This window comes from Pseudomyrmex gracilis, unplaced genomic scaffold, assembly GCF_002006095.1.
Source record: "Pseudomyrmex gracilis isolate BER0280 unplaced genomic scaffold, ASM200609v1 scaffold_93, whole genome shotgun sequence".
Lineage (NCBI taxonomy): Eukaryota > Metazoa > Arthropoda > Insecta > Hymenoptera > Formicidae > Pseudomyrmex > Pseudomyrmex gracilis.
This window is the reverse complement of record NW_018020677.1, coordinates 321,628-340,056: the sequence shown is the minus strand read 5'-3', so window position 1 is coordinate 340,056 and position 18,429 is coordinate 321,628. Positions and strand designations below refer to the sequence as shown.

At 35.1% G+C, this 18,429-nt stretch overlaps 4 protein-coding genes across 8 annotated transcripts in view; 2 read left to right on the top strand and 2 right to left on the bottom strand.

Annotated features, from left to right (window-relative positions):
- Positions 1-1,913: 1,913 nt before the first annotated feature.
- LOC109855590 (aspartate--tRNA ligase, mitochondrial) lies at positions 1,914-8,317 on the bottom strand. The gene is made up of 10 exons (XM_020430027.1): positions 8,062-8,317; positions 7,695-7,946; positions 7,230-7,598; positions 6,982-7,158; positions 6,728-6,907; positions 6,540-6,644; positions 6,234-6,449; positions 5,951-6,154; positions 5,699-5,882; positions 1,914-5,613 (listed from the first exon to the last, which is right to left on the bottom strand). Exons 1-10 carry the CDS (start codon positions 8,149-8,151, stop codon positions 5,444-5,446), a joined length of 1,947 nt encoding a protein of 648 aa, XP_020285616.1. The 5' UTR covers positions 8,152-8,317; the 3' UTR covers positions 1,914-5,443.
- Positions 8,318-8,509: 192 nt separating this feature from the next.
- On the top strand, positions 8,510-10,643 carry LOC109855591 (anamorsin homolog). The gene is made up of 6 exons (XM_020430028.1): positions 8,510-8,793; positions 8,887-9,053; positions 9,174-9,514; positions 9,711-9,855; positions 10,235-10,347; positions 10,453-10,643. The coding sequence occupies exons 2-6, from the start codon at positions 8,909-8,911 to the stop codon at positions 10,564-10,566; spliced, it is 858 nt and encodes a 285-aa protein (XP_020285617.1). The 5' UTR covers positions 8,510-8,793; positions 8,887-8,908; the 3' UTR covers positions 10,567-10,643.
- Positions 10,644-11,032: 389 nt separating this feature from the next.
- On the top strand, positions 11,033-14,496 carry LOC109855607 (mitochondrial ribosome-associated GTPase 2). Of its 3 annotated transcripts, XM_020430056.1 has the most exons (9): positions 11,033-11,230; positions 11,319-11,582; positions 11,683-12,223; positions 12,762-12,873; positions 12,950-13,069; positions 13,177-13,515; positions 13,728-13,866; positions 13,954-14,186; positions 14,312-14,496. In XM_020430056.1, exons 2-9 carry the CDS (start codon positions 11,405-11,407, stop codon positions 14,468-14,470), a joined length of 1,821 nt encoding a protein of 606 aa, XP_020285645.1. In that variant the 5' UTR covers positions 11,033-11,230; positions 11,319-11,404; the 3' UTR covers positions 14,471-14,496. The 3 variants fall into 3 exon arrangements, with proteins under 3 accessions (XP_020285645.1, XP_020285642.1, XP_020285643.1); XM_020430053.1 differs by lacking the exons at positions 11,319-11,582; positions 11,683-12,223 and having other exon boundaries at positions 11,038-11,230; positions 12,649-12,873; XM_020430054.1 differs by lacking the exons at positions 11,033-11,230; positions 11,319-11,582; positions 11,683-12,223 and adding an exon at positions 12,484-12,569 and having other exon boundaries at positions 12,649-12,873.
- Positions 14,497-14,558: 62 nt separating this feature from the next.
- Positions 14,559-18,429, bottom strand: part of LOC109855605 (alanine--tRNA ligase, cytoplasmic) — a 5,902-nt gene continuing 2,031 nt past the window's right edge. Inside the window, exons 6-15 of one of the 3 annotated variants that reach the window (XM_020430050.1) lie at positions 17,961-18,251; positions 17,777-17,886; positions 17,426-17,700; positions 17,022-17,345; positions 16,682-16,940; positions 16,351-16,603; positions 15,997-16,261; positions 15,629-15,913; positions 15,376-15,553; positions 14,559-15,220 (exon numbers count right to left, since the gene is read on the bottom strand). In XM_020430050.1, coding sequence (XP_020285639.1) covers positions 14,760-15,220; positions 15,376-15,553; positions 15,629-15,913; positions 15,997-16,261; positions 16,351-16,603; positions 16,682-16,940; positions 17,022-17,345; positions 17,426-17,700; positions 17,777-17,886; positions 17,961-18,251 — 2,701 coding nt within the window. In that variant the 3' untranslated portion in view covers positions 14,559-14,759. The remainder of the gene's footprint in view (positions 15,221-15,375; positions 15,554-15,628; positions 15,914-15,996; positions 16,262-16,350; positions 16,604-16,681; positions 16,941-17,021; positions 17,346-17,425; positions 17,701-17,776; positions 17,887-17,960; positions 18,252-18,429) is intronic. The other 2 variants (XM_020430051.1, XM_020430052.1) reach the window with 2 other exon arrangements.

Sequence of the window (18,429 nt, the reverse complement as noted above, 5' to 3'; positions counted from 1 at the left end):
CGTATCCTTGAATGTGAATTTGATACACCAATTTATATTGACAATTTTTTCCGCCTCGTAACGCTTAACTTCCTTTACAAAAAAAAAAAAAAAAAAAAAAAAAAAAAGAAAAAACATTTTTATTGACGAAATTAAATTTGTATTTAATTGACAATTTACACGTCGTGATAATGTAATCGTACGTTATCTTGTCCATGGCACCTCACAGTTTTTATAGTCTCTGTTCTCCTGTGCGTTTCTGGAGAACATTAGAAAATGTTTTTTTTCTTTTTTTTTTTTCTTTTTTTTTTAATTTAAAAAACTTGAGAGAAAATGTAAAAAGCGCGAGAACGAAGATCTCAAGATAGTCTCAATTCGAATTCGTTCGACAAGTAGCCGATTAATTAGAGCGTCAGAAAAACTAGAACTTCATTCTCCGTACAGCTGTACCTTACACAGAAATGACACGCGCGCGTATAATTCAACACGCGTTGAAAAAAAAAGAAAAAAAACTGTAGAAGATACGAGATCCAATATTCCACATGTATCGCATATTAAAAATCAGATGCTTAAAGCTAGCGCCGAGAACTAGCTGGTGCGCGTGATTCGCGATCGTGATTCGCATGTGAGATCCAACGCGTGGCGTTGGAGAGGAAATTTCGCCGATTCACGCATGTCAAACTGACGTAAGGTATGCGACCCACGCGTGCGGAGAACGTGTCAAAAATGTGTAATGTGTATAGGGATATCAAATATGCGCGAGAGAGATGTTGGAGAAGAGCAAATTCGTTAACTCCAATAATCTTCCAAGTTCTCCCAAGTATGCGACTGTGTAATTGCGTTGTAGATTGACGGAACACACACACATACAATCCAAATATGCGTATCCCCTCGCGTATCTACAAGACCACTAGCGAAAGACGAAAAAGTTTGTAATTTACATGTACGACGTTATTTCTAGCATCGGTAATCGAAAATGGGTGATCATCGTCTTGGAAAGCCGCATTTGTCGAGAAAACGCGACAACAACCGTCCTAAAAGAAACTCGCGCGAAGAAAGTGCTCCTCTTTCACACAGTTTTCATTGTTCAAGTGGAGACAACGAGAAGAAGGCGATTGGTGACCGGTCCAGGCCGGTGAGCGAGATCTAACCATTGCCGTCGCAGAAGAGTACCATCGATTACTGTGTCATCGTAAAGTAATACCGAGGTGTATTACATGCAACGCGTATATCGGCGATCGAGAGCATCTTACTACGCGCCGAGTACATCATCTCATCTACGTGCACAACTCGACGAATGAGGAAAATAAGGAGAAAGAGAAAAAGGTCATTGCGTTTTTACGAAATCTCTGCGTGATAAAAAGCGCGTGTTGCGTCACTTCTGCGCGTGTGTACGTATATCCGATATGATGCGAATGTGTGTATATGTAATTGTCGATAACACTTGTCGCGTTCACCATATGTTATATCGTACATAGATATGGTATCGTTTTTAATCTACATGCGTGGAACCGGCAGGCCGGCTAGATGTTCTCGTAAAAGAGAGAGAGAGAGAGAGAGAGGGGTGCGTTCTTCTTTCTTAGATGTACTTGTAATACCGCGATTGAGATCCGATAATATATATATATATATATATATTATACATATATGTATATTTGACGTTTGTAACAACGTGACATGGTATTCTGTTTCGTCCGCAGATCGAGCGGCACGGCGCGGAACGAGCGTGCGAGCGTGTCAGCATTTTTGGCTCCGTTGCGAAAGAGAAGAAACTTGTTCCGTGACGTATTGCTTGTATCAAACGATGATAGATACGTCAACGATGTACTATTTCTGGAACTGTATGGCGATTTTATTATTGTTAGTAATTTTTACATACACACATACAAACATACATCTGTGCGAGTTGTTCAGCTCCTCCGTTCTCTCGTGGATTTTTTTTTTTCTTTTTTGATTTGTTTTTCTTTTTGCCACTTTGCTTTTTCCGCATTTCTTCTGTCACACACATTACACAGGACACTGGCGATTTCGCCCGCTCCCGTCTCTCAATCCTTTTTGTGTACATATACAGTGAGGTATCCATTTAATTTTCTGTAAAATTTTTCGTACAAATATTCTCACGCGTTTAACATATTTTTCGTGCAACAGCGTGTGGTCAGCGATATTTTACTCGATAAATGCCGTATGTGTGCGAGTGCCGTAAGTGTGCATGTTGTGCGTGACGTGAGCGAGCGAGCGAGCGAGTGAACGTGCGATAGCGTGATATGCGAGTGACTATACATGTTTTGTACACATATATATATATATACATACGTGCGTGTGTCCTCCGTTCTATGCAAGTTTATCAGTGTGAGAGCGTGCGAATTGGTACGGGCTTACTTCCTGCGCTGTAAAATAGTATTTTTTTATAACAGCGACACACACAAGTGTACGTAAAAAAAAACAAAAAAAAAAAAAAACCAAACCCATGTCGATAGGACGATAGTCGCGTGTTTAGCGCGAGACAAATCTCGCGCGTTCGTGGAAAAATAAAAACTTTATGGAGAAGATTATACATACAGAGACTTCAATTCCTTTAGCTGCGCGCTTTTGGCACAAGTGCTAAGAGTATCTGAATTTCCGAGATAAAATTTCGCACGCGTTGTTGCGTGCGAGAGATAATTGTGTTATTTATACGTAAAAACAAATTAAAAAGCTTCGCCCGTCTCTTCATTTTTAATCTAATAGATCTTATATAAACATATTTAAATATATATATATATATATATGTATTTAAAAAAAAAAGAATAGAAATATATTTATTACACGATATGTGATTTAAGTAAAGCATTTTTTTCTCCGCAACGGAGAGTAAAAAGAAAAGAAAAAGAGTATTAAAAAACCTTGCGTATATTAGAGTGAAATCTCGCGGTAAAACATGTTGTGATGTGTACTTTAGATGCTATAACATGATTGCGATTGGCGTTCAACTCATATCAGAGACACAGTCCGTTCGTATTAAAAAAAAAAAAAAAAAAAAACGAATTGAACGCGACACCATTTATGAAATATTACGTGCTAGCCTCAGGATAAACAAATGCGTCACTTTTTTTTTTACGGATGCGGCTAAGAGGTTGAAGATCAATCTTGACTATACTACGAACGATCCACGTATTTAGATTAAACACAATTTAAATAACGCATGTTATATACATATATATATACTGCCAGCCAGCCGAGCGAGTGTCCACGGACACGTGTCTTCAATTTCGTTCGATTTCGTACTTTTGACAACCCTTAAAAAAAAAAAAAAATAATCGAGCGATCGACTGTACTTTACTGCTATTAACTACGTACCACTACGGTTATATAAGTATATAGATGAAAAAAAAAACAAAAAAAAAAAAAAGAAACGCGGGTTCAAACTCCTATTCTCGATCGGTGGAATCAATCCAAAACAGCGATTGGCACTCAAACATACAACCCGTAGACGAGTGCACAAAATAAATTGCGAAATATACAATGTGTTCTCTTTTTCAGGATAAGAAAAAAAAAACACGGACACGCATAAATAAATCGTAGATAGAAACAATTCGCCCAGCGAATTAGAATTCTCGTAAACAAACAGAAATAGACGATTCAGCAGATTGAATGAGCGATCGGATCTTATTTTAATTGTAAAATAAAGAAGATAAAATAAACGATCGGTCAGGGACGTAATTTGCTTGTAATACACTTATGTAAAAAACCTCATTATGTATCACGGTCAATTTTTTATTGTGCACACGAGAAGTGACAATATTTTTCTAACATATGGTCCCACACAATACGTTGTCGTAGTATACGTTATGTAAAATAATGCATTGTACTCCGCGAACAAAGTCTGATCGTTTCGAAATCCTGCGAATACACACACACACACACACGTATTATATATGTAAGCTTATTTATTACAAAATCTTAAAAGTGATTACGTCCCTCTGATCGCAAAGTCGTTGGTTCATACGGCTATTTAACATAGGGATTTAGAGTTCGAAATAATTTAATTTAAGTGTGTGTTCTGCCGCGCGCGCAAGTGAAATCAAGTAGAATATTATAGCAAAACCAAAAAGTGAGACGATGTTCAGAGAGTGTTTCAAGGGAAATTCTAAATGTGTCGATGATTTCTCGATGCAATTTTTCTCGCACCGTGTGCGCGATCGCTTGCACTCGAGAAGAGTTTTACATTTGTACAGACGGCGAAAATCTTGTGATTCTTCTAAGTTCCTACGTTAAGTCTTCGTACGAATTATTTCCAAGCGGACAGAACGAAACGCAAAAAATACAAAAAGAACTAGTTGCTAGATCTTGAAGATGAATTTCGCGCGATTGGTTGTCGAAGAGAGACCGATTGTTGCGGTCGAGCTATACATGTGTTTTAGAATATACTAGAAACGTACGATGAGATATTAGAAGCGTCGCGTAATTGGAGCAATTCACACATTACATAAACAAACGGCGTATTGTATATTTCTGTTTTTCCGAGAGCGTATACGCGAAGTTAAAGAACATTTTAGCTTTTAGCTTCCTTCGTTTACATCACAGAGAGATAATTAAATCTACAGGATTTTTTTGAGAGAAATTATTTCGAAATTATTTCTATTAACGCGCGCACGCGCGCGCTGTTCTTCGATTGTAAACAACTATGCTATTTGTCCTGAGTGTACAGTTGATCCATTATTGCATAAATCTTTTATACTGCGAAAGATTGCAAAGTAATCGAACGCGAATGAATTCCCTTAAATAAGATTTTAAAGACTTTGACCACGATTTTGAAACCTGTACAGTTTTGTTATATTAATACAAATGTTTTGTTAATTATAATCGTTCTACTTGACACACATGCACACACACATACAGAATACCTTGTTTCGAATGGATGATCATGAAAGCAGTGATGTAAATTTTCGTCCGCCGACGCAGTTTATATAGTCAACGACATATCAGCATATTTGTTAAGCAATTTGTTAGGCTGAAGATTTCACTTAACAGAAGAGAAATTCTCGAGAATTCGCACGAGAAAAAAGATGAACGTCTTTTTTTTTAAAGAATTCTTGAAAAAAAAAAAATGTAATTGTTATCTCGATAGTTCAAGTATGTGCTGAGGAAACTAAATTATTTTTCTTTGAAATTTTTTCGATTAAAAACGCACGAGAGATTACTAAAAACAAATAAAACACTTTTTTTGTACATCCATTTTTTGTCTTCTTTTATTTATTACTCTGCTCACAACTTGCAACCTCACTTCCTGCATCTACTCGTCTCGCGCAATGATACATACAAAAATGTATGTACGTAAAATGTTGAGTAATTTATATAAATAGTTTTATCCTTTTTTTTTTCTTACTTCACAATCTTTGATTGAAAGAAATCATATAAATATAAAAAGTCATGTAAGATGTGTCACTTCAATGTTACTTTGTCATGTTTTAATAAGAAAATAGTTTTATGAACTTTCCTCATGCGTCGTCCGTATGTGATACAACGTCTTCAATTTGTCCGAAATTACATCTGGCGCTCCGGACATTAAGTCCCGCCCCTCGAGTGATTTTGGAAAAGCTATAACGCTTCTTATACTTGTTGCATTACAAAGTAAACAAACAAGACGATCTAATCCTGAAAAAAAAATATAAGTAACGATCTACGTATTACTTCAGTTCGCGGACGTGCAAAATTTATATTACATGACACAATGTGATACCTATAGCTATTCCGCCATGCGGCGGCGCTCCGTACGACAAAGCCTCGAGCATGTGCGACAACGTTGTTTCGTCTATGTTTAACATTCTCAATACTTGTTTCTGCAAATTCGCGTCGTGGATACGAATGGAACCTCCCGCGATCTCCGAACCGTTCAAAACCAAATCGTAATGTAAGCCTCGCACCTAAAAAAAAATACACAAACGGTATTTTGAAATCGGTTATTTTATTTTGAAATCTTGTTTTATTTTACCTTCAGAGGATCGGTTGTTAAATATTTCATGTCGTCCGGATGAGGCTGCGTGAACGGATGATGCGTCGATTCTATCGTTTCGTCGTATGTGAATAACGGAAAATCCGTGATCCACAGAAATTCATTTTCGAATGAGCGTATTTGTTCACCTTTTGCTTCTAATATATTTGTGAATTCAACACGTAACTTTCCCAAGAGTTTCAACTGAGATACACAAAAATTGTTACTGAATAAAAATGATTTATTATCAAAAATTTGTAAAATAAAGAATTGTTATACTCACCGCGTCAATTCGACGCCCAATAGCAAATAAAACCGCATCTCCTTCCCGCAATTTGCAATATTGCGATACATTATCTGTTCCATTTGTTGAAAATAATTTCTCCAATTGTGATTTCCACAAACTGTTTTCGATCTTCACTTGAATTAGCTTCGTAGTTTTGAAGTTATCGTCACGAATTTTAGAAAATTGTTCTTTTGTTGATTTTGTCAAGTACTTCTACAACATAATAAAAAATATATTATATTATGTTAAAATGAAACTCGAGTTAAGTGTAAATGTCTATTGAGAGAGAGATACATATCCTACCGATTTATTTGAAAAAACTAACGCATACACGTCTTGGTTGTTATGTTCGAGTTTTAAAGTTTTTTTTAATACTGACAAATCTATAATTTGTGTCAGATTTTGTATCTGTAACGGTTAAAACATAAATTAACTTTTACCTAAGAGATAATAGAAATTGCGTTATATTTGTTTACATTATTAATTCTTACTTGATATGGTATTCTCAGATCTGGTTGATCGGTACCATATAATTCCATTACATCCTCATACATCATTAATTTGAAAGGCGTTTTTATAGATCCTAATTCTTCTGGCCATGAGTACGTCAATAAGTTCTCTATTAAATTCATTATTCCATCCCGATCAACAAAGGACATTTCAATATCTAGCTACAACATGTGTAACTGATTATAAAAATACAATAATTTATGAACAATACAATATTCACACGTGATGCAATTACCTGTGTAAATTCTGGCTGTCTGTCATGTCTGGCACTTTCGTCTCTATAACACCGTGCAACTTGAAAGTATCTGTCAAAACCTCCTACCATCAAAAGTTGCTTGAATTGTTGAGGACTCTGCACCAGTGAGTAAAAGTGACCTGGCTGTCTTGTGGGCACTATAAATTCTTGCGCACCCTAGACAAATGTAACAATTAATAATTTTTAGTGATTTACAAAATGAAGAAAAAAATGTTTTATTAACATACTCCAGGTGTACTTTTAAAGAGCGTTGGTGTCTCAATATCCACAAAGCTACACTTATTGATCAAAAATTCACGCATTTTCATTATAAGAGAAGAACGCAATCTTAAGTTCCTTTGCAATTCAGGATATCTCAATGAAAGATATCTATATTTCATTTGCTGGCTCTCTTTTGCCTTGTTAAATTCTCTAATAAATATAGGAAGATTTGTTGATGCCACACTTAAAACTTCCAAAGACTCTACATGTACTTCTATGTCACCAGTTTTCATTTTCTTATTTTGCTGATCTTCAGGTCTTGGTATAACTTTGCCTGTTATACTTAGAACACTTTCATAAGATAAATTCTGTATAATTTCCATCAAATCTTTTCTCTGAAATTGTCAAAATTTTCTCTATATAAATTTTGTTGTGGAATAAAATTGTAAAACAGTTATGAATTATGCATTTATAAAAATGATTTCACATACATCTTCTGGTATAACTAGCTGTGTCGATCCATAAGAATCTCGCAATGTTATAAATTTCCCCATTCTCTGAAACTCCAACCAGCCATTTAACTTGACTTCTTCTCCGATATTTTCTGTTCTCAACTCGCCGCATGTGTGCGTTCTCAAAACATACTTGTTAACCGGAGAAACTGTCTTTGAAGGAAGTACTGTCTTACCAACTAAGTTGTGCACACATGCCGGAAAGATACGGGTTTGGTTCCTTAAGAGAAACTAAAACAGAATTTTTTTATATGTATATTTTCTATTAATTGGTATTGATATCTATAGAATGATAACAACATATGTTTTTTGTTCAACTCTGTACAATGTTCAAACTTTCTCTTACATTTTCCTTGTGTAGATTACTTATCAGTGGCCACGTGCGATATCTTCTTATGTGGGCGCAATATTGCACAATTCTCTTAACGGCAAACATATTAATGCAATTTTTTAGTAATTGTTTACAAAATTATTATTACTTTCATACACATGTGTTTACATGCTATATACAAAACTCCGACTTGACTTTTTAATGTAAAAGGTGTGTTGAAGGAAAACCAGAGTGACTTTTTAATGTCTCCCGGGCTCCATATAAAATCTTAACCATGGCCACGTATAATCATTTCGAGAGTCGACAACAGCGATCTCATGTGACGGACGCGCAAAGTTATCACCGAGTTCAAAGAGAGAAGAGAAATCTCCTCTAATGCGCATAGGAGAAGAAATGCGGACAAAGTGGAGATAATGTCGCGAGCGGGATTGGCGGGAAATACTCGCTGGCAGCCAATGGCTGTGAAGATAAGGAGCTTTCTAGTAGGGAAGATGCGCGAAACAAACGAGTTTTGTCTATAAAATTGCCCGGTTTCTCTTTTCTTCACTTCTCTCTTTGAACCCAGTGTATACAAATAACACATCAACGTCATCAATCGCCATAATTGCGAAGAAGATACACTGAATCAAACTGATTACATAGGATTGCACATGTTGCTGCGGTGACTTGCACGATATTCTTACAATTCTATTCGACTGTTTGAAGTGGTGCTTGATTCATCTACTATCACCGATTATAGCTTATAAGGTCTTATTTAAATTTATTTTGTTTTACATGAAAAGAGAGAATACAAAGGTTACCATCTTTACAGCGGTTTGTTGAACGTTTATTATTTTCTAGGTTTTTAAATCATTTTTGCAATATGACATCTTCTGAAAAGAAAAGTGTTCTCTTTGTGTTTGGAAATGACCTTAATTCACTAGATTTTATGGAGAATCCTGAAGTAAAAAGTTACATCAACAATAAGTTTATATCATGTTATACATCTGTGCTAGGTTTGAAAAAGAGTAAGCATGTTGTGTGTATTCGATATGTTTAGCAGAATATAAGTGTCTTAAACTATATATATTGCAAATTATTTTTACATATTAATTACTAAACATATTTCTTTTCTTTGATTATTTTAGGAGATTACCTTGAATCCTCATTTGATTGTATCTTTGATATTTTCAACAAGCAGTGGACAGATGTGTTCATAGAAGAAACACTAAAGATTCTGAAACCTAAAGGCAAAATGATTGTTTATTTACCACCAACAGGACCTTTGCCAGAGGAGCAACTATATCTAGTTTCACGTCCTTATGTAGAAAGAATGACAACAATGAGAACAATAGGTTTTAAACATGAAATTAATCCAATGTCCTTGGATAAAAAGAGTGATGATTATATTGTGCTCAAATATTTGACAGAAGTATATCATGTACAAATAGAGTTTGTTGGCCTGGCAATAGGATACAAACCTTTTGAAGTAAGTTGATATTTTTATTTTGTTGATAGACATGGGCAAAAAAAAAATAATCTTTAAATAATGTATTCTATTTCTATTTTCGACAAGTAATTAATATTTCTTTATAATTCAGGTAGGCATAGGCAAAATAATTTTTAAATAATGTATTATGTCATTTCTATTTTCAAGAAATAACTAATATATTTTCATAATTCAGATAGGTTCTAGCGTACCCCTGTCATTAGGGAAGAAAAAACCTAATGTATGGAAGTTAGATGATCCAGTAGATGAAGATTTAATTGATGAAGATAATCTGTTAGATGAATCTGATCTTATAAAGCCAGATGCGTCATCCTTAAAAGGTAAGATTGACATCTAATTAAAATCTATTTTTTTCTCGGTGTACGGGATAGTTTTGGTAAAACAGCCCGTTACAATTACGATCTGAATTAGTTTGTTTTTATATGATTTTAATTAGATGTCAATCTAACCTATTTTATTAAGTTGAATATAAAATAAAAACATCGAAATGAACTTCAATATACTTTGTATATACAAGTTCGTAACGGTCCGTTACGTTCGGACACGAAAACACGAATATATTTAGTGACCTGCTTGCAAAGTGTTCAGCTAGAAGTAAATGTTAATAACAATCATATGTTTCTCAAAGTAACATATGGAAAATTTGTGCAATTTATTAAAAGATGTGTAATAATAACTTATTTTTTTTTTTTTTTGCAGTCTGTGGCACAACAGGAAAAAGAAAAGCATGTAAAGATTGTACCTGCGGGCTTGCCGAAGAATTAAGTGGCAAAACTCCGAATGAAAGCACCGTTAAATCTTCTTGTGGAAATGTATGTTATATATCGTTTCTTTTTAATTAAATTTCATATAAATTAAATTGTTTATAATATATGTAATGTTATGTATATGTGTACTACTACTTATTTTTTGTATAGTGTTATCTCGGAGATGCGTTCAGATGTGCCAGTTGTCCGTATCTTGGGATGCCTGCCTTCAAGCCAGGGGAAAAAGTAGTTTTGCCTGAAACTCAATTGACTGAAACAACTTAAACTATTATTTTTTAAGATATGTCTTATTTAAAACTAAAAAAAACAAACTAAAAACAAAACTTAAAAAATAAATTTAAAAAAACTAAAACTAAATAAAAAATATTTACAAGTATGTAAAACAATTTAAAACTATGTAAATAAAAAATAAATATAGTAATAAATGGTTTTGGCAAAACACATTGTGCTTTTATTCATTTTAGTGTAAATACACTTGAATTGTCTAATGTCTAGTGACATGTATAAAAAAAACTCTTGCTTTTTAGAACAAAGATCTTGAGAGAATTGCCAGCGACGTTTTTTCGTCGTCGTTCATTTTAGCTTGAAAATATCGACTACATAACAGTTCATAAGCCAACTCGACTGAATTGCACTTGCAAACTGTTTTTTTTTTTTTACTGTTAAAGTGTATAATCAGAATGTCGTATGAACTGACTTTTATGATCAACTGAACCACATCTGCACCATGGTGTAAGTATACTTACATCGTGCACCAAACCAAACCTTTTCGTTGTAAATAATTGTGACATGAGGATTCGATGTCAGTGTGATATAAAAAGTCGCAGAGCATTACTTATATTGCGTTACATCTCAAACAACGGATAAAATATACATATAGGCATAATATATTTTTTCGTAAAATCTGTCTATTATCGCATAATATAAGGTTAGTTAAATACACATCAAGTTTTAATCGGTCCTTTTAATAGCTCAAATAGAGTTAATTTATATTTTCAAAAGTATATGTTTATTAGGTTTCTATATAAGCATATATCTGAAAAGAAAAGCATTTCTCTTTAATGCGTGCAACTTGATTTTTATATTTCAAAAAGTAAAAAAAATGAAGATTTCGATATTTAATGAAAACGATTTTGTCCTTCTGGTTGGAGAAGGCAATTTCTCATTTTCTGTAGCATTATTGCAACACAACTTAAACATTAATCTTATTGCTACCTGTTATGAGTCCATTGCAAATCAGGAAGCTACAAAAAGAAATATAGAATACCTTCAAAGTAATGGTTAGTAAGATCGTGTGCATCACACATTTACATACAGAAAGAAAAAATATAATTAATATAAGATTTGAAAACAAAAAAAAATCTATGCTTTTCTTTTCAGGTATCTCTTTGTTGTTCAATGTGGATGCCACAAAATTGGAAGAATGTTCCTCATTAAAGTACAAAGTGTTTGACAAAATTATTTTTAACTTTCCTCACACCGGTGGCAAAATGAGAATAGAAAGAAACAGAGAGTTGCTGAAAAACTTTTTTGTGTCATCTGAAAAGATGATAAAAAGAAATGGTCAAATATTGGTGACGTTATGCAATGGTCAAGGTGGAACATCTGCGGATAATCCTAAAAGACGTTGGGATGATTCTTGGAAAATTGTAGAAATGGCCGCGCACGGAAATTTTCTATTAACAAGAGTAGAACCATTTTTGTGGCAGTCTTTTCAGAACTATGTCGTAACAGGCTATCGCAGTTTAGAAAAACAATTCCACACAGCAGGCTCGTTAGTACATTATTTTATGAAAAGCGAACCACCCACAATATACAACATCATACCTATCGATAAAATAAGCGTTTCTAAGTACAACTCCGATAATATTACATGGAAAGAAGTGACAGATAATATTCAGAATGTATCAGATTGCGTTAAGTGTATTTATCCGTGCAGCTTTACGTTAGATATAACTTTGTCCACCTGCGCAGATTTTAACACAGTTGAATTTTACGAATCTTTGTATAATTATGCAGGATCGATTATAGATAATATTGAATTAATAGATTATTACCTGTTCGATGATAAAACAATAAAGAGAACTTACAGGATAAGTTATAAATCAAATTATATTCCATTGTATAGAAAAAGAGTAGTTGATTTACATCAGAATTTAATTACAAATTTTGTGGAAAATAAATTTAAAGTTGTTGTTTCTCGATAGTCTGAACGTCATAGCTAAATGTGCGAACTCTATTAGAAATCACATACTCTCGTTGAAGTGGTACATATGTTTATCATTTATCTTGTTATTAGTACACATGTATGTGTATATAAAATTTATGTATCATAATTATTTCTAGATGCACTGCCTTTGTCACTTAAGGATCACTGCGTGTAATATACTTCGAAGACAAAGCTGCGAATTTATATTAAACAGAAGCAGACGCAAAGTCTTGGATAAAAATATACTTAGGACGTTATCTGTGACCGCATGCGTTCGTGAAGAATCTATAGCTAAACCTTTACGTAGTATAAAACCAAAATCAAAACAAGACACTGTACAATATTTTGTCGATATAAAACGGGTAAAAACAGGTTGTTTTGTCAGATATTATCTTTTTTTTTTATGAAAGTGTGTGTAGGAACCTTTTTGTTAAATAGGTGAGAACGATTGGAGGAAATGGTGGCGATGGGCAAATAACGTTCTTGCGATTGTGGGTCAATGATCGAGCCGGTCCCGACGGCGGTGACGGTGGACATGGCGGTCACGTAATGTTCAAAGTAAGATCATTACAATATAAAAAAAAACACATTATCTAAAATATGATTAATAATATCATTATTGCAAAAAGATTACGGAAATTATAACGTACAGTTTTCACACACAGGCGTCACAAAATGTGAATGATCTAAAGCATGTAGATAAAGTGATTCAAGGTGAAAATGGAGAGGATGGTAGGAGCAAAGATTGTTTCGGTAAAAATGCAGAGCATAATATAGTGGAAGTGCCTGTCGGCACGATTGTCCGTGATTTGAAAGGTAGAATATTGGCTGACTTGAATCAGATCGGAATGATGTTCATTGCTGCGAGAGGCGGTGCTGGCGGGCACGGCAATGCCTTTTTTAAATCAGATACTCAACAGTCACCTCAAATATGCGAATATGGCGCAGAAGGCGAAGACTTGCAATACGTATTGGAAATAAGAAGTATGGCACACATTGGATTAGTAAGTATCGTACGAACATTCTTTTTAGTTGTCGCAATTATTATTGTTAAGTATTATAATTATCTTACACGTATAGAATTTACTAATACTTGAAAAAATAACGTATATTAATTTATAGAAAAAATGCAGTTACATGTAATCGCGTGTTATAAAATATTTTTATATACATGACATATGTTCAAGAATGCAAAAATGTGTTTGTATGTATTTAGATTGGTCTACCAAATGCCGGTAAGAGTACACTCCTGAGAGCAATATCCAGGGCTAGACCAAAAGTAGCAGCGTATCCTTTCACTACTTTGAAACCGTATATCGGCATAATACAGTACGATGATTACGAACAAGTCGTAGGTAATATAGAAATTCAGTGTAATTTATAAAATAAACAACATTTCTCACTTCATTATTATGTTATTATGTTTTATTGTTTTGTTTTAGTGGCTGATATGCCTGGCATTATAGAAAATTCACACAAGAACAGAGGACTTGGCATTACTTTCCTAAAACATGCGGAACGTTGCGCCGTTTTACTATTCATGATCGATATTACACTGGACAAACCGTGGACAGCTTTAGAAACTTTGAAGTACGAAATCAGTCAATTTAATGAAAATCTCATTGCTAGACCTCACATCATTGTGGCCAATAAAATGGATCTCCCAAATGCTCAGGTAAACAATTAAGCTTTCACGTTTATTAGTTTATTGCCATATACTTGTGGAGTTATTTAAATCATTTAAGTGACAGTAATTAGATCTTGAATTAGTTCTCGCAACAATTGTGATTCATGTTTCAGGACAATCTACAGTTACTCAAGGAGCACGTAGATTCGCCAGTAATTCCTATTTCGGCCAAATACGGCACTAACATTTCTACTTTATTAAAAGAAATCAAAATATTATACGACAGTATAAAACCTGACACGTCGAAAGAAGACGCCGATACTATTATATAATAAAAATATTTTCACACAAAAAACTTGTATAAAAAGACTTTTTGTAGCATCATAAGCGACGTGTAGTTTCTGCGAAGAACATATGTTTTATCACGCACTTCACTTGCGGCTGGTTCAAGATCGTTGAAAACCACCTATTTAAATTTGCGTATTGACTTTTAAGCTGACGATCCAGCACGTGTTCATACAAAGGTAGTAATGCGGTGAAGACCGATATGTCCGCAAGACTGGTCCTTTCTCCTACCAAATATGTTTTTGCACATAATAAGTCGTTGAACCGTTTTAGAGTCTAAAGAATGTCCGCTTTCGAATCCTCCGTTGCCTTTACATTCGGTCTCATGCCTTTCGATACAGGAAAATCACTACTGGAGAGTATCCAAGTACTGGCTGCCGGTAAAATATGATTCCTCGCGTAAATCATCCATTGGAATACTTGACTGGACGCAATCAAATCGTCTTCACGCCGCAGCTGTGAATTTGATAAAAAGTATGCAATAGCATTGCTTTCGCTTAACGTAACGTCTGTTGTTTCTAATATTATATCGCTAGAATTGTTTTTATCGTTTTCAATTTGTTTAACGGTCAAACATTTGCCGCTATATTGCGCGGTTATTTCTGCCAAATAGCACTTCGTGCTCCATTTGTTCGCGTGAAGTACCAATTTTGCGTTTTGTTTTGACGGAGTTTCCATATCGAGTGACCGAACGTCATTTTCTAAAGTTTTACAAGTATTCTTAGCAATAATATTGTCTGAAAGCAGACACAAATTTTGATAACCATTGTGAATTTATATGTAGACGAATTATTTTAAATTTTAAATCTTACTTAAACTAAGCTTCTCTTGTTATTGCGCTATACCATAATGAAAACTAACTATAACAGAAAACAAACATTTCAATACCTACCTATAATACCAAGTTTCTGATTAGCAAACTCAGTTGCTTTGTTTACTACTTCGTCCAGACCTGCTATGTTACTGCCCGAGGCTTGCGCGGATTCAGCTTTCCCGCCTCCTTTGCCTTGCATTACAGATGTGATCGCTTGAATCCATTCATTGGCTTTCAGTCCTTTGGATACCGCGGACTATAGAAATAACGCACGATGTTACGATCTATTTCTATTTTCAATGCAAAGTTTTTGATTGAACAATTTTGTCACCTTTGGAACAGAACTGAGAGCAAATATCTTCTTGGCGTCGCGATCGACGCTTACAAGCAAAGCGCTGGTCTCCGGCGATATAGCTCGAATTTTCTTCAATGCTGAATCTAGAGCTTTCGTATTACTGTGTGCTTCTAGAACCTCGACTAACACCTGGCATCCGACTTTAGACTGTATTATGGCTTGAGCAGTTTCCACGACTGTGTTAGCAATAGCTGCTTTCGCTGCTCGCTCTTTGTCATCGAGCGATTTCTTTAATTCCTTCAACATAGCGCGCATCTTATCCTGTGTATGAAAGAGACAATTTATATTTATAGTGACGATTTACGAGAGTTATGTTCGATTGAGAATATTTAATTTGCAATTACCTTTCTCCATCCTGAAATAACAGCATGCGATATGTCTTCCGTCAATTCTACTATCTTCTTCACGTATTCTTTGGAGTTTGTTCCAGACTTATCGGCTTCGATCGTCGATTGAAGTTGAGTCAATTGATTTTGTAGCAACGTCGCTTTTTTGAGAGCCTTAGCCGCTTCCGGTCCGGTAAGCGCCACTATGCGTCTGATACCTTTGGCGATAGCATCTTCACTGGCTATTACGAAATCACCTATGTGGCCAGTGTAATGCAAATGACTGCGGAACAAAATCGTTCGCTTAAAAGAGACAAACATAATTTGAAAATATGTATCTAATTATCATACATATAGACATCGCGCACTCACGTTCCGCCGCAAAATTCTACGCTGGTTTCGAGAGCAGCTGTGCTTAGAGGATCTTTTTCTAAATTCTCTACTGGCACGCCCATACTGACGACACGCACCGGATCGGGATACGTTTCTTCGAACATCGCGCGCAAGCCCTGAATTGTTTTCGCCAAAGCTAAGTTACTTTCCTTAGCATAAATTTTCTTATTTTCCTTGATCATATCGTTGGTAATATTTTCCGTATTTTCCACTTGTTCTGTTGTCATCGGTCCTGTTGTGCAAATATTTAAGAATAATATTATGATAAAAAATGTCTTCTCAGTTTGTATTCTTTAATGTAAAAATATACCTTTGTTCGTAAAATCAAAACGTAGCCTGTCAGGTGCAACCAACGATCCTTTCTGATCAGCTTCTGTTCCCAACACTTTTCTGAGCGCGTGATTCAGGGCATGCGTAGCGCTATGATTAGCCATTACAAGCCGTCTACGTGTTGTATCGACGTTTGTGTGGACTTTATCTCCTTTTCTCAATGTGCCTTCGCCCACGGTGCCAATATGTAACACATAACCGCCTCGGACTTGGACGTTTTTTATGCGAATTTCTGTAGCCTTTTTTAAATAAAAAATCACAGAATAAACTCTTGATTTATATTAAATATAAATTAAAACAAGTATGTATTTTTAACATACCTCATCGTCAACTTTCACTAAAAAGCCTTCATCGTATATTTGGCCACCTTGTTCCGCGTAAAAATTCGTCTTATCCAGTAGAATTCCGACTTCTTCGCCGGAAGATACCTCATCGACGAAAGTCTTGGCGCGTCTAAGCGCGATTACAGTACCGATGCACGTTCCAAACTCGTATTCCTTATATTTAGCGGAATTGATCACTTTATAATTGTATTTAGGTGAATCATCTGTGGGTCCGATACCTTGCTGTTGCAACTCGGTGATGGCGTGAACGTCCAAATTAATTTGATCATCTACTCCACCAGCTTTATTTTGAGAAATTAACTATAATAAAATAAATTGTTTTTAAACATGTTACAACGATTGTATCATAATAAATTTATTGCTGCACAATGAAACAATACCTGCGCTTGTTTCTTAGATTCTTCGTATCCTATCATGTCGATTTTCAATCCTCTTTCCTCTGTCATTAATTGAGTAAGATCTATCGGGAAACCATAAGTATCGTACAAACGCCACGCAACATCACCTGGCACGATATCGGTCGACTCCAACTTTGCTATCGTTCGGTTCAACAAATTACGACCGCGAGATAAGGTTTTCAAAAACTGAGCTTCTTCCTCGTTCACAATATCTATTATGCTTTGCGGATCTTTCGTTACTTCCGGAAAAACTTCACCTAAATGGTAAAATGTTAACTTTTGGAAATAATGAAAATGCAAAGACTATTTTTTGTACAAAACATAAATATTTACCAAGAAGATCTACAACTACATTCACTAGAGATCCGAAAAATCCCGGCTTAGCGTTTAATTTCTCAGTGGCGTAGCGTACGGCGCGTCGTAAAATTCTTCTTAGAACGTATCTGTGTAAAAACCCAGTAACCATGTTACATAAACAGATGTGTAAAACAGTAAGTTTTTAAGCAATCTTGCTTACCCTCTACCAGTGTTATCAGGCATTCCTCCATCTGCCAAAGCAATCGTGATGGTTCGAGCATGATCGGCAAGAACTCTATATGCCATATCGATTCCGTTAATATCGTCAGCTCCTACTTTGCCTTGGTAAGGCGGGGCGCCTGTACCTTTCTCGATTGCGGCGAACAAAGGTATGAATAAATCGGTATCATAATTGGCACGTTTATTTTGAATTACCGATACCAATCGTTCCAAACCCAAGCCACAGTCTATATGTTTCTTCGGTAATGATTTAAGACTGCCGTCTAATTCCCTTAAATATTAATATTAAACTTATAACATTTTTTAAATACTAGCACAACACAGGCGCGCGCTACGCGCACGCTATTGTTATTTTTATTTAACGTGTTGTCAGTGAACACAACCTGTCACCGCGATGACAGATAGTATATACGTCTTATAAACCATATATAATACACATATGAGAAATG